At 45.3% G+C, this 12,855-nt stretch overlaps 1 protein-coding gene across 3 annotated transcripts in view; it reads right to left on the bottom strand.

Annotated features, from left to right (window-relative positions):
* COL27A1 (collagen type XXVII alpha 1 chain) overlaps positions 1 to 12,855 on the bottom strand; it is a 153,262-nt gene that overhangs the window by 2,199 nt on the left and 138,208 nt on the right. For all 3 annotated transcript variants that reach the window (XM_059889056.1, NM_001206680.1, XM_059889057.1), the window contains 3 exon segments: positions 12,668 to 12,836; positions 11,519 to 11,628; positions 1,046 to 1,264 (listed from right to left, as the gene is read on the bottom strand). In XM_059889056.1, coding sequence (XP_059745039.1) covers positions 1,046 to 1,264; positions 11,519 to 11,628; positions 12,668 to 12,836 — 498 coding nt within the window.

Genomic DNA, 12,855 nt, shown 5'->3' with positions numbered 1-12,855 from the left:
TTACGTTGCACAGGCTTCTCGTTGCCACGGCTTCTCTTGTTGCAGAGCATAGGCTCTAGGGTGCCCAGGCCTCGATAGCTGTGGTACACGGGCTTAGCTGCTCTGAGACATGTGGGACCTTCCCGGACCAGGAATCGAACCTGTGTCCCCTGCATTGGCAGGTGGATTCTTAACCACTGGACCACCAGGAAAGGTCTCCCTTTCATCATCTTTCTTCACAATTTTTAATGTCCACGTGGCATTTCACTGTCACAGTGACCTGTTTGTGTCCATTTAGAGTGCTTCCACTATTTTGATCCCTATACGTAAAGCTGTCATGAGTATCATTGTCGCTAAACGTGTGCACGTTGTGACCTTAGAACAAATTCCAGAAGTATCAACAGATTTGCTGGATCAAAGGATAGGTACATTTGTAAGGCTCTGGATATATATTGGAGATATATACGTAGCTGCTGCCCTGAAAAGCTCTACCAATTTATTTTTAACTTTTCCAAATAGCTCTGTGTGAGAGTGTTGGGTTTCCCCACATCCTCAGTAACACTGTGCATTACTGGTTTTGTTTAATATTGTGAGACTGGTTTTTTGGATGACTTTCTGTCTCCCTCTTCAATTACAACCCAGCCTGTTTTAAGCCTTGTAAAACAACCAGGTTAAGAGAAAGAAATTAACCGGAGGGCAGGGGGCAGAGAGAAGAGTAGAAATATATCCTTCTATAAGTAGCCTTGCAAATAAGTACCAATCTACCAGCCCAGACCTTCCCTTGAAAGTTTCCCAGGGAGGAAAGAGGATGAAAGCAATTTTATAAGACAGCTATAAAAAATTATTACACAAAGATGAAAATTATATGCATACTAATATATATATAATAGTATAGTATAAAATTATACTAATATATATTATAGTATAGTATAAATTATAGCATAGTATACGAATATAGTATAGTATATGTTATACTAATATAGTATAGTATAAAATTGTTATATATAAGAACATGTTTTTACACCTGTCTGTGCATGAGGGGCCTGTGAAGGGCCCCAAGAGTTACCTTGCAGCCATCCATGGACACTTCTGGACTGAACTGACCCCCGGCCTCAAAGATCTGCCCGTTCCAGGCCCGGAAGCGCACAGCCTGCTTAGCTGGGGTCTGCCCGGTGCCCTCCTGCCACACGGTCATGTTAAGGCAGTGGATGGTGATCTGCTGTGTCACCTCCGAGCTTAGCAGGTGCAGGAAATTCATCTGGACCCGGCTGATGGCAAACTCCACCTGTGGAGGAGACACAGCGGTCAGGCGGGGTTGGACTTGGCTGCCCACCGCTCTCCGAATTCCTCACCTTCCTCTGGAAGGTCCAGGCACAAGCCCTTTCCTGGGAAGCAATTCCCAGCCATGGTCCCAGAGGTGTTGCTCACTCGAAAGACAGAAATACTGAGGTGGGTGTGAGTTAGTCCCACAGCCGAGGAGTAAGGAAGGGAAAGAACCAGGTCTGCCTGGCTCCAGCCAGAGCCGCGAGGGTCCTGATGTACTGTCTCCGGGGCTGAGCTGGGATACAGAGGCTCACAGAGGGAGAGGATCTTGCCCAGGATCGAGAGGCTCTTAGAGGGCAAAGGAAATGACAAGTGGCTTCACCACATTTCTAAGTCCCAAGCTCCAGGTAGGGTGGGTGGGTGCTGCTGGAAGAGGCAGACTTGACATCGAACGAAAGGGCAGGATTTGGGGCTTAAATGGCTGTACTGTAAGTCCTGACAGTTGGGTTTTCTTTTTTGTGTGATGCGAGTGCCTGACTTAAGCTTTGATTGCTGAGACATCCACTTCAAAGAGGCATCCACTTCAAAGGCAGACTACTGCCTATAATACCCAGCCAGTCACAAGACTAGATAAAGAGTCAGGCCACCTCCAGTACTGAGGCCCCTTTGTTTTTGAGCTCTGGATTGATTTCAATAACCAACCACTTGGGCTACTTCTTTTTTCTCTCTCCATGCTTTAAGTTCTGGCCCTTATATTTTAAATTCACCAATGAAGACTGAGCCTACGAAACCTTAGCGCACCTCCACCCCAATAAAAGCAGCACCCAGGCCCCTGCACCATCTCTCTCTCTCTCCCCATGACCCCAGTGTGTGGCTCTAGGTGGGCTGTGTAAATTCCAGGTCCTGTAAGTAATAAACCTTTACTTTTTTCAAAGTTTCCTGATAGTTATTGCTGAAGGTCATCTTGAAATCATAATAAGAACTACGAAGGCTGGTCCGACCATGACATGGTTATTGATAGACTGAGAGGTACGTAACAATTGGAATAGTAGGCAGGACTGCACAATCTCCCTCACAATCCATGGAGAGGAGGCCCTTGACCTGCAGCTTGCTTACTAACCACCTCATTCAGGTGGGTGTTAGCATCTGGGAAAGGACTCTGTCTCACTCCTATGTGCTTTCGCACATTGCTGTGCTTGTTGTTTAGTCACCAATCCGTGTCTGACTCTTCTGCAACCCCATGGACTATATATATAGGCCACCAGGCTCCTCTGGCCATGGGATTTTCCAGGAAAGAACACTGGAATGGATTGCCATTTCCTTCTTCAGTGGCTTTTTCCGACCCAGGACTCGAACCCGCAGCTCCTGCTGCATCTTCTGCATTGCAGGCGGATTCTTTACTGCCGAGCCACTGGGGAGATCCAACCCAAAAGGTCACGCCTGCCTTTGAGAGAGTCATTGCCTAGGCAGGTTGATAAGGAGTCTAGGAGTCCCCAAGGAGAGAGGGGTCTGGAATTCTCAAGGAGGAAGAAAGGACAAACTTTTTTTCCTTCTCTACATTCCTTAGGATTATATAACAATAATGTATCCTGCCTGAGGACAGTCTCTGGATTAAGGACAGTCTCTGGATTAAACCTTCTGTTATCTTAAAATGTAAATTATGGGAGTAGACCTGGTCTTTACAAGGATGTATCCTGCCTGAGGACAGTCTTTGGATTAAACCTTCTGGCTAATTCTGTTATCTTAAAATGTAAATTATGGGAGTAGGTCTGGTGAGGTCTTTACAACCTCCAGACATTCTTTGGATTCATTGGAGAGTATATAATTTCATTGCTAACACTAGCAAGCGGGTACTCTTTCTGCCCCCTTCTGATGGCTATGTCAGAAGCTTTCTCTATCTCCTTTATACTTTAATAAAACTTTATTACACAAAAGCTCTGAGCGATCAAGCCTCGTCTCTGGCTCCGGATTGAATTCTTCTCCTCCGGGGGCCAAGAATCCCGGTGTCTTCGCGTGATTCAACAACAACCTTTCACCTTGATAATCCAACAGTCTTCCCAGAGCAATGTGATCAAGGCCATAGGCTCTTCCTAGCCACTGAGACCACTGATTATAATGGCCTTGTTGTTTAGTTGCTCGGTCATGCCTGACTCTTTGCGACCCCATGGACTGAAGCACGCCAGGCTTCCCTGTCCTTCACCATCTCCTGAAGCCTGCTCAAACTCCTGTGCCTTAAGTCAGTGATGCCATCCAACCATTTCATCCTCTGTCATCTCGTCTACTCCTGGCTTCAATCTTTCTCAGAATCAGGGTCTTTTCTAATGAAAGCTCTTCGCATCAGGTAGTCAAAGTATTAGAGCTTCAGCTTCAGCATCAGTCCTTCCAATAAATATTCAGGGTTGATTTCCTTTAGGATTGACGGGTTGGATCTCCTCACAGTCCAAGGGACTCTCAAGAGTCTTCTCCAGCACCACAAGACAAAAGCATCAGTTCTTCGACACTCAGCTTTCTTTATGGTCCAGTAAAGGCCTTAATTGACAATTAATGTGTATAAAGGTCCTCTGGGTGAGTTAGATCCCTGGGTTGGGAAGATCCTCTGGAGAAGGAAATGGCAACCCACCCCTATATTCTTGCCTGGGAAATCCCATGGACAGAGGGACCTGGCGGGCTACAGTCCATGGGGTGGAAAAAGAGTCGGACACAAGCTAGCGACTAAACAACAGCAACAGGTCCTCCACGCCTCAGGGGCAGAGTTAAGGACAGCGGATTGGATCACAAGGCTATGTCACAGCCCGAGGAAAGGTTCTGGGATAAAGGCATAAGAGAATACTCCTGTACTTGGGGAGGATAGGAGAACTCCACCTACGACCATAGAGTTGGTGGTTGTGCCAGAAAAGTGAAATAGCCTTGCAACTGGAAACCAATGGATCACCAAACAGAAGACATAACAGAGATCTACGGTCTCCATGGTCCAAGCTTCACTCATCGCTGTCATTCTTCATCCCTGACCCAATGGGGTATTATGGCTCCTATCCCTGGTGTGATGTTACTAAAAGAATTAATGGACGAATATAAATGTCCTAAACATCTGATGTCAGCATCTCCTAAGAACCCTGAGGGGGTTTCTTGATAAATGCAAGACCCCATGGAAGCATCCTGGGGGCATACCAACATGCCTAGTCTCTGATATCACAGTCCAGGGGCCTGAGGGCTTTTCCCAAAGACCCTGCACACACATGTGAGTGGACTCAGACCTCAATCCTGAAGAGGTCTCTTGGAACACCCTGGGAAGGAAAGTGGCCAGCTGTGAAGGCGGTTCACAGTGCTGCCATCCAAACTTTTCCTGTAACCCAATTTGGATTAAGATAATAGGAGAAAATCAAGAAGTAGAAACTGAGATGAAAAACTATACCTTAAATGAAATTCAAATTTTTCTTAAATATTTTATGCAGTAGGATGGAAAGAAAGGAGCTAATTGGCTACTTGGCTATATTGTTGTTATTCAAGGCTGCCAAAATGTATCAACTGACCAATATCTCTAAAGACCCTAAAATCCGTAATTTTTCTTAAAGATCCATCTGGGCTATATGCTCACTTCCTCCAAGATCTTCAGCTCCCTGTGCTTTCCCCTGAACAAGGCAGAACTAAGAAACACACCCTATAATGCACCCCTTAAGGGAAAAGCTGAAAAGGGTTATCTAGCCATCTTGGATAAGAAAGAGGGAGCTGGGAAGGCAAAGGACCTTAGATCACTGATACTCCACCAGGGCCTCCGCTCTCCTGGACTTTCATTCTTGGCATGGTTGCATCCTTCCCTCATAGTGATCACTGCTAAGGCTCGCAGTGAATGGAAAACATTAAGATGAGGCCCATTTCCTGCTGCACAAAATTGGCCTGATCTAGTGGGTTTACCATTTCCACAGCTGTGGTTATCCAGATGACCCCCTCTTCATTTTCAACTCCAAAGAGGCCCCATTTGACCCAGGGAATTATTTTAATAGAGCACTACCCTAATTACAGGGCAGTACTACAACATTTTATTGGAACTGCCAAAACCGTACAAAAGGGACTAAAACTCCTAGGAGAAAATTTACATTCTTTCTCTGTCCCTTGAAGATTAAATCTTTGAAATGGAAACACCCCAGGAGGTAACTAAAGCTCTGCCTACAATTGTCTGAGGCTGAAAAAAAAGAAATAAAACAACAGAGAAAGGGACCTTTCAAAATGCAAACTGCTATAAAAGCTCTCTTACTCAAAATCTAGTCCACAGCCTCCTTAAGATTACTTGTCAGGAACAAATACAGGTCTTAAGTCATCTCCACAAATATTGGTAGAAAGCATTAGGTGCTGGATGAATATGTGACTTTTTTTCTCTCTATCTCTGAATGGTATAGCCAAAGTTAATGTGTAAAAGAGCTCTGTTTAATTGGCTTAAAAATAAGCACTTATGAATTAGTTACTCCAAACATTCAGAAATAAAGAAACTAATCCAAATGTTTTTCAAGTTCAAGTGATCTGGGATAATCTTTGGTAAATAAAAGCTAGCCTACATTTGTTTTAGTTAAAATAGGTATGTCTTCAGAGTTAACAGCATTAAATATACTGCAGATAGACAACTTTTCCAGTGTTTACTAGCCAAATAAATCCATGTTATTTTTATTACAAAAAAAATTAGCTTGGGATGATGGCTGACTTTGTCTACTGTCTAATGAAGATTTTATAGATAGTTTAATCATATTGTCAGAAGAGAGAAAAAGAATTTTTTTATGTAGGCAAGTTGGCTAAAATTGGATTGTTAGTACAAGAGGCTTTTAAAAAAATAATATCAATAATGTTCTTATGTAATTCTCTTTCATTTGCTAAAAGGATATATTTTATTGGAGTATTGATCTGCTCCTGTTAAAAGTATGAAAAGTTATTCTTTACTTTTTAAGTAATCTGGCTAGAAAGCAAAGATTTTGTGTTTTATCAGAATAATCGCCTGAGCTTCATGTTGTCTTAATTGGATCTTTAATTACCTAGAAAACAGTCTTCTCAATACCAAAACAGCTAACTTTTGCTCACAACTATGGAACTTTCTGTATTTGCTTTTAAAATCCTTTGTCACTTCAGCTAAGTAGATAATTAAGCATTTTTAAAAATAATTATCTGTGGTTCTTTGTAATCAAGTGTTGAAAATCTTTGATATTTTTGACAAACTTCTGCAAGTCAAATTCTAAATGAAGTTTTTTTGATCTGGAAGTAACTTTGGGGTTTTCCAGAGGATCCTTGGAACATCTCAAAATATCCTTCTCTTTCCTAATAAAAAGAGAAACACTAAACTAATTAGGCTTATTTAATATGTTAAATCACATGGGAAATATTGTCAAGTAGGCTCGGAGAAGGGCAATGGCACCCCACTCCAGTACTCTTGCCTGGAGAATCCCATGGATGGAGGAGCCTGGTAGGCTGCAGTCCATGGGGTCGCTGAGGGTCGGACACGACTGAGCGACTTCACTTTCACTTTTCACTTTCATGCATTGGAGAAGGAAATGGCAACCCACTCCAGTGTTCTTGCCTGGAGAATCCCAGGGACGGGGGAGCCTGGTGGGCTGCCGTCTATGGGGTCGCACAGAGTCGGACATGACTGAAGTGGCTCAGCAGCAGCAGCAGGAAATAATGCTACATCTTCTTTATGGATATCCTCAAATGGATATATTTTGTTAATACAATATTCAAGAAATCATATGAAATTCCTAAAATTCTGATATGTAATGTTATCCAACATAACTCCTGTTATCTTAAAATGTTGTGTGTCACAGAAATAACAAAATTTTCCTTGTCAACTTCATCATAATGAACTCTCATCAGATCTTTAACTGTGGGCATAAAAAATATCATTTCTTTTGTTATTTATAATTATTGCTTTACTCTGATGCCTTTGCGAAAGTGCTCCATCTTCAGATTCATGGACAGGAGTCTGACAAGTACAGATTTTTGATAACTTTTAAATAATACCACTGAATGGACAGGGAGGCCTGGCGTGCTGTGATTCATGGGGTCTCAAAGAGTTGGACACGACTGAGCAACTGAACTGAACTGAACTGAACTGAATGGGCAAGGATTTATGAGGGTTGGACTGTGAAGAAAGCTGAGCACTGAAGAACTGATGCTTTTGAAATGTGGTGCTGGAGAAGACTCTTGAGAGTCCCTTGGACTGCAAGGAGATCCAACCAGTCCATTCTGAAGGAGATCAGCCCTGGGATTTCTTTGGAAGGAATGATGCTAAAGCTGAAACTCCAGTACTTTGGCCACCTCATGCGAAGAGTTGACTCATTGGAAAAGACTCTGATGCTGGGAGGGATTGGGGGCAGGAGGAGAAGGGGACGACAGAGGATGAGATGGCTGGATGGCATCACTGACTCGATGGACGTGAGTCTGAGTGAACTCCAGGAGTTGGTGATGGACAGGGAGGCCTGGCGTGCTGCGATTCATGGGGTTGCAAAGAGTCGGACACGACTGAGCGACTGAATTGAACTGAACTGAAGGAAAAACTGGATTTATGAAACTGCTAACAAAAGATCAAGATTGGTGATCAACTGCATAGGACTGAATGAACTGATGAGGGTGATTATAATTTTTTATGACTTTTGTTTGGCAGTTATTAATCTTTGTTTCCATGTTTAAGACTAAAGCTAGCAATGACTTACAACAATTTGGGGAAGTACACCTTTGTGAACAAAGATGAAATGATTGCTGTTTCTCCCTACCCGATCCTTCTAGAATTTGCTCTATGAGTATTCTTATTTTCACGGCAGTATAGTTATTTGCATAAGCTCAGTAAGACTCTGTTCTTGTAACAGAACATGATTGGAAATACCGGTTATCAACAAGGCTTTGACTAGATTGTCGTATTTGAGATATATATCTATATCTATATCTATATCTATATCTATATCTTGGAGAAGGCAATGGCAAGCCACTCCAGTATTCTTGCCTGGAAAATCCCATGGATGGAGGAGCCTGGTAGGCTGCAGTCCATGGGGTTGCTACGAGTCAGACGCGACTGAGCGACTTCACTTTCACTTTTCATTTTCATGCAATGGAGAAGGAAATGGCAACCCACTCCAGTGTTCTTGCCTGGAGAATCCCAGGGATGGCAGAGCCTGGTGGACTGCTGTCTATGGGGTCACACAGAGTCGGACACGACTGAAGTGACTTAGCAGCAGCAACAGCATATATATATATACAGACTCTGATATGACCAGATCACTTAAGGAACTAAGGTTGACTTCATGGAGCCAATAAAGGCCCTTGGAAAAATTGGTCTGTTACCTTGACTATAGGGTTCCCAGCAGTCTTTATCAGGTGAGTAAGGAAGACTACTTCCTGGCAGTTACAGGAATCAGAAGATATTTTGGGCACTTTGAGAAGAGAGGAATTTACCCAAATTTACAGGTATTCTAGGCAAAGTCTGATGGTTAGATCTTGGTTTCTTGCCCTGAAGAAGCTTCTAAAATTCAATCTGAGACTCCTTATGAAAGGTTTCAGCAAAGCAGCAAAGAGCTCATGCTGTCAATCACTTTTCTAGCTGCACTTGTGTGAATAACCACATTTGTTGAAACTAGACTTAATTTGCAAACAAATTAGTCTTTCTATGGCTCTCTTTAATAGAAATGGGGATGACTGCACAGAGAAAAATTGTTTCAATAGAAACTATGACACACGGTTGTGGACATTGGATTCTAGTTCTGTTAATCATCTGAGACTTTGCTTTCTACCTGTAAATTGGACAGGATGCTGAATTCTTCTTGGCTCCTCCAATATCTAGCTACAACTCTCCAAACTAATGTTTCCAGTTTTTCTCCCACACTTCTGATTTCATTTTCTATTGAAAATGAAGATTGCACTCTTCCCAAAGCCATGCAAGCTACACTGGGCTAACATGATATAAACTGCAGAGAGATCATCACAACTGTGCAGGTATGGACAATCTTCATGCCCGTTGCCATGTGGGCCACTCAGAAAGATCACCAGGCACATTCAAACTGCAACCCAAGGAAAACTATCAGACTGCCTCTGTCTGCCCTCACTCCACCTGAAGATGTTTGGAGCCCAACATCTAGAAATCTGCTTGACTAGCACCTTTAGAACTCAAAAAGTGGGACTATAATCTTCTCCAATCATTGACTTTTTTTTGTTTTGGCCACATCATGCCTCTTGTGGGATCTTAGTTTCTCAACCAGGGATTGAACCCAGGACCATGGCAATGAAAACGCCAAGTCCTAACCACTGGACTGCCAGGGAGTTCTTGACTTTTTTTGTTTCCATACAGATGCCTCTTATTAAATACCCGATTACCTGTACTGTACCTTACTTGGGTATCACTGCCTCCTGAGATAAGATACTACTCTTTTACTGAATTGACCTATTCTCGGGACCGAGAGATTGGTTAGATGAGATATGAAACAATCTCCCTACTCAGGATAGATTCAGACTGACCTCCTTACACACCATGTCCAAGATGTATAAATGCTTCACAATATTACAGAAATCTTGGAACAGATTCTGGGGCCCCTCAGATCACTGACTTAGTTTCATTACGGGATCCTTCGAGTTTGGGACAATGGCTCCCGACTGAATTTCAGACTATTGCCTCTATAATAATTACAGATTTTCTACTGTGATCCTGTTCAGATGTGTATTTTCTGGGTTTCAAGGTGCCTTACCCCTGACTTTTAACATATCAGCTACCCAGGAGGTTAAATATCCTCACCATTGACTCTGATGTCTCACATCACAGGGCATCACAGGGCAGATGGTAGTATTAGCCCTGACCGTTGTGTTGTCTCCTTTTTTGTGTGATGCAAGTGCCTGAGTTAGGCTCTGATCGCTGAGGCACACACTTCAAAGAAGGTTATCTCCAATAAACACATTGCCAGCCCCACAGACTAACCCTGGAAGGGCTGGGCCACCTCCCAACACTGCGGCTCCTTTGTATTAGAGCTCTGGTTGATTTCAACAACTGTTGGGATCACTTATTTTTTCTTTTCTGCTTTAAATTCCCACCCTTAGGTTTTAAATTCACCAGCACAGACTGAACCTATGAAATCCTAGCCTCCTCCTCCTCCAATACAAGGAGATGCACTGTCCCTTTCTCTCTCTACCAGAGACCTCACTGTGCCGTCCCAGGTATGCTGTAATTTCCAGGTCCCGTAAGTAATAACCTTTCTACATTTCTTTTTTTTTTCCTGTTTCTGGGTGGTTATTGCTGGAGGGCATTTTGCAACCTTAAGAAAAATCAGGGAGGCTGGTCCAGCCACAACACTGGTTATCATTAGGCTGAGGCCAGCCCAGGACAGTGGTTCATTGTTCCTGATGGGGATGGCGACTCAGATGGGCAGTCGCATTGCCAATCCAGGTGCCAGCCTCACCCGTCTGCCAGGTGGGTTTGCCACGAAGCTGGTGACCCTCCGTGTCAGAGGGGAAAGGGCCTGTTGGACTGTGAGCTCTGCTTGTGGAGGCTGCCATATTTCCTGTTGAGCCCAGCACCTGGCTCAGTGCCTGGCCCATGGTGGGGACCCAGCCAGGACTTGTTACCCAGCTGGCTGGGCTATGGATGTTCAGACTCTGGGTCTGCCATGGTCAGGACAAGGTACTTTCCGGAGCTTCCCCTGGGGGGCGCTGGAGTCCCACCTCTCCTGCAGCCAGAGAAACCCTTTTCTCTGCAGCTTGAATTGTCTCATAGGGAGGACTTGCTGCAACTACAGACCCACCCTCCAGCGAGGGGTTCCCTAGCCGGGGGCGTGGTTATGTTCCACCCGCTGCTGCACACTGTGGTTTGTTGGAGTTGCCCTGGGCCACCTAAAATTCTCAGCCCAGAGACCATCGCAGGTACGTGGGCACCAAACATGAGCTACATATTTGCATACACAACCCCAGAACACAGGCCCCAGGGGATCATCTCGCTGACTTGTTTTGTGCTTACGGTCATAGTTGTCCAAGCCAAGGGGCTGGCTAACTGCTGGCTAACCCAGCTTGGCTAACTGCTGTGTCTTAGACTTTAGGCAGAAAGTTCTATTTGAAGACAGAACCATCAGCATCACCCAACACAAAAGGATTTGGAAACCAAATGCAGAGATGAGGAACTGGGGTTCAGAAAGAGGAGATGATTTTCCCGAGGCTATGTAGCAAGATAGTTAAGGCTCAGTCACAAGGCTGGATGGACTGTGGTCCAGGGCAGGGGCAAGGGGTGTAGAGAGAGCAAGCCAGTGAGCGCTGGGGAGCAGATGGATACCTTGGAGGCCGTGATGGGCTTGAGACACGTCTGTCCACCATGTGTGAAGTTGCAGGAGACTTCGATGGTGTCGGACGAGCAGCCAAGGTTAGGATCCACCCAGTAGGTACCTATAGGCAACATGGGATGGGGGGCGGTGTATGTATGTGGGGAGGAACCCCAGGCTTGGTTCTACAGGTGAATCTGACACCTGGTCACCCGCTGAGTCCCAGCTGGACATGAAGTCAGGGAGGTGGAGCAGAAAAGGGATTCTGTGAGCCATAGTGATGGAAGGAAACTCTCTGCAGAGCTCAGAGCTGGCAGAGTCTCCAGAGAGGCCACATGGGAAGTATCCCCCTGTCGCCACTGGTAAGTATCATTTTCCAGAAAGGACTACAGGTTGAGAGAAGCTGAGCCACTTGCCCGAGGGATTTAGGGATTGTTTAATTGAAATGTTTTACTGCCAAGGCTCTGATCCTCCCAGAACTTGGTGGGAGTCAGGGCTTCTATCCCATCAACCAGGAAGCTCTGCTGGCACCTGGCTTCCCCTTTTGGGTTCCCAAGGAGCCAAAGGCCCCACAGCTAATAGAGTAGGACAGCCTTCTCACGCAGCAGAGAGAAGGGTGGCTCACCCAGCTCACAGAGCAGGTCAGAGGCAGGACAGACATTTGAACTCAGGTCTGTCCGCCTCTAAAACTGTCGTCCTTCCAAGGTACCACACAGCTCACAGAGAGAGAGGAGAGTTGGATGAGGTGCAGAGGACAGAAATTGGGAATCCTGGCTCTCCAGGGGAGCTACGATGGGGGCCTTCCTGGCCCTGGGGCCTTTTTCTGCCAAAGCTCTTGGCCCATTGCAGTGAAATGGTCATCCCCAGCTTGTGGATCTGTGGGTTCAACTCTGGAAGGGTGGGACCCGTCCATATCCCCATGCCGCAGGAGGCTCAATGCCTGGCACACTGAGGGGCTCTGTGACTGTTTGTTGAGTGAATATATGACTGCCTCCCCAAGGACAGATGCTCGGCCCAGTTGACCGGAGAACCTAATGGCTAATTGCTCTGTCTTAGAGCGGTTAACCATCTCTTTAGCTCCTCCTGGAATCCCCTGCCCCACCCTGCCCCACCCCTGGGGCCGGGAAGCCCTCGCTTGAGACAGACCCCACCGGCCCTCGTACCATCCACCATCTTCTGCTCACAGTCCATGAGGTCCCGGCAGACCCGGGCGGGGTTCTCTTTGGTGCCCAGGGGCGTCTTAATGCTCTGGATGAGGTTGCTGAGGTAGTGTAAGGTTTTAAAGATCTCCCCTCCCTGGTCCAGCACCAGCCGGTCCGGATGGCTGTAACCCTGTTGTGAGAAAAGAGGG

The sequence above is a fragment of the Bos taurus genome, chromosome 8 (assembly GCF_002263795.3).
Source record: "Bos taurus isolate L1 Dominette 01449 registration number 42190680 breed Hereford chromosome 8, ARS-UCD2.0, whole genome shotgun sequence".
Lineage (NCBI taxonomy): Eukaryota > Metazoa > Chordata > Mammalia > Artiodactyla > Bovidae > Bos > Bos taurus.
The sequence above is the reverse complement of the archived record's forward strand: the minus strand, read 5'-3'. Positions and strand labels throughout refer to the sequence as shown.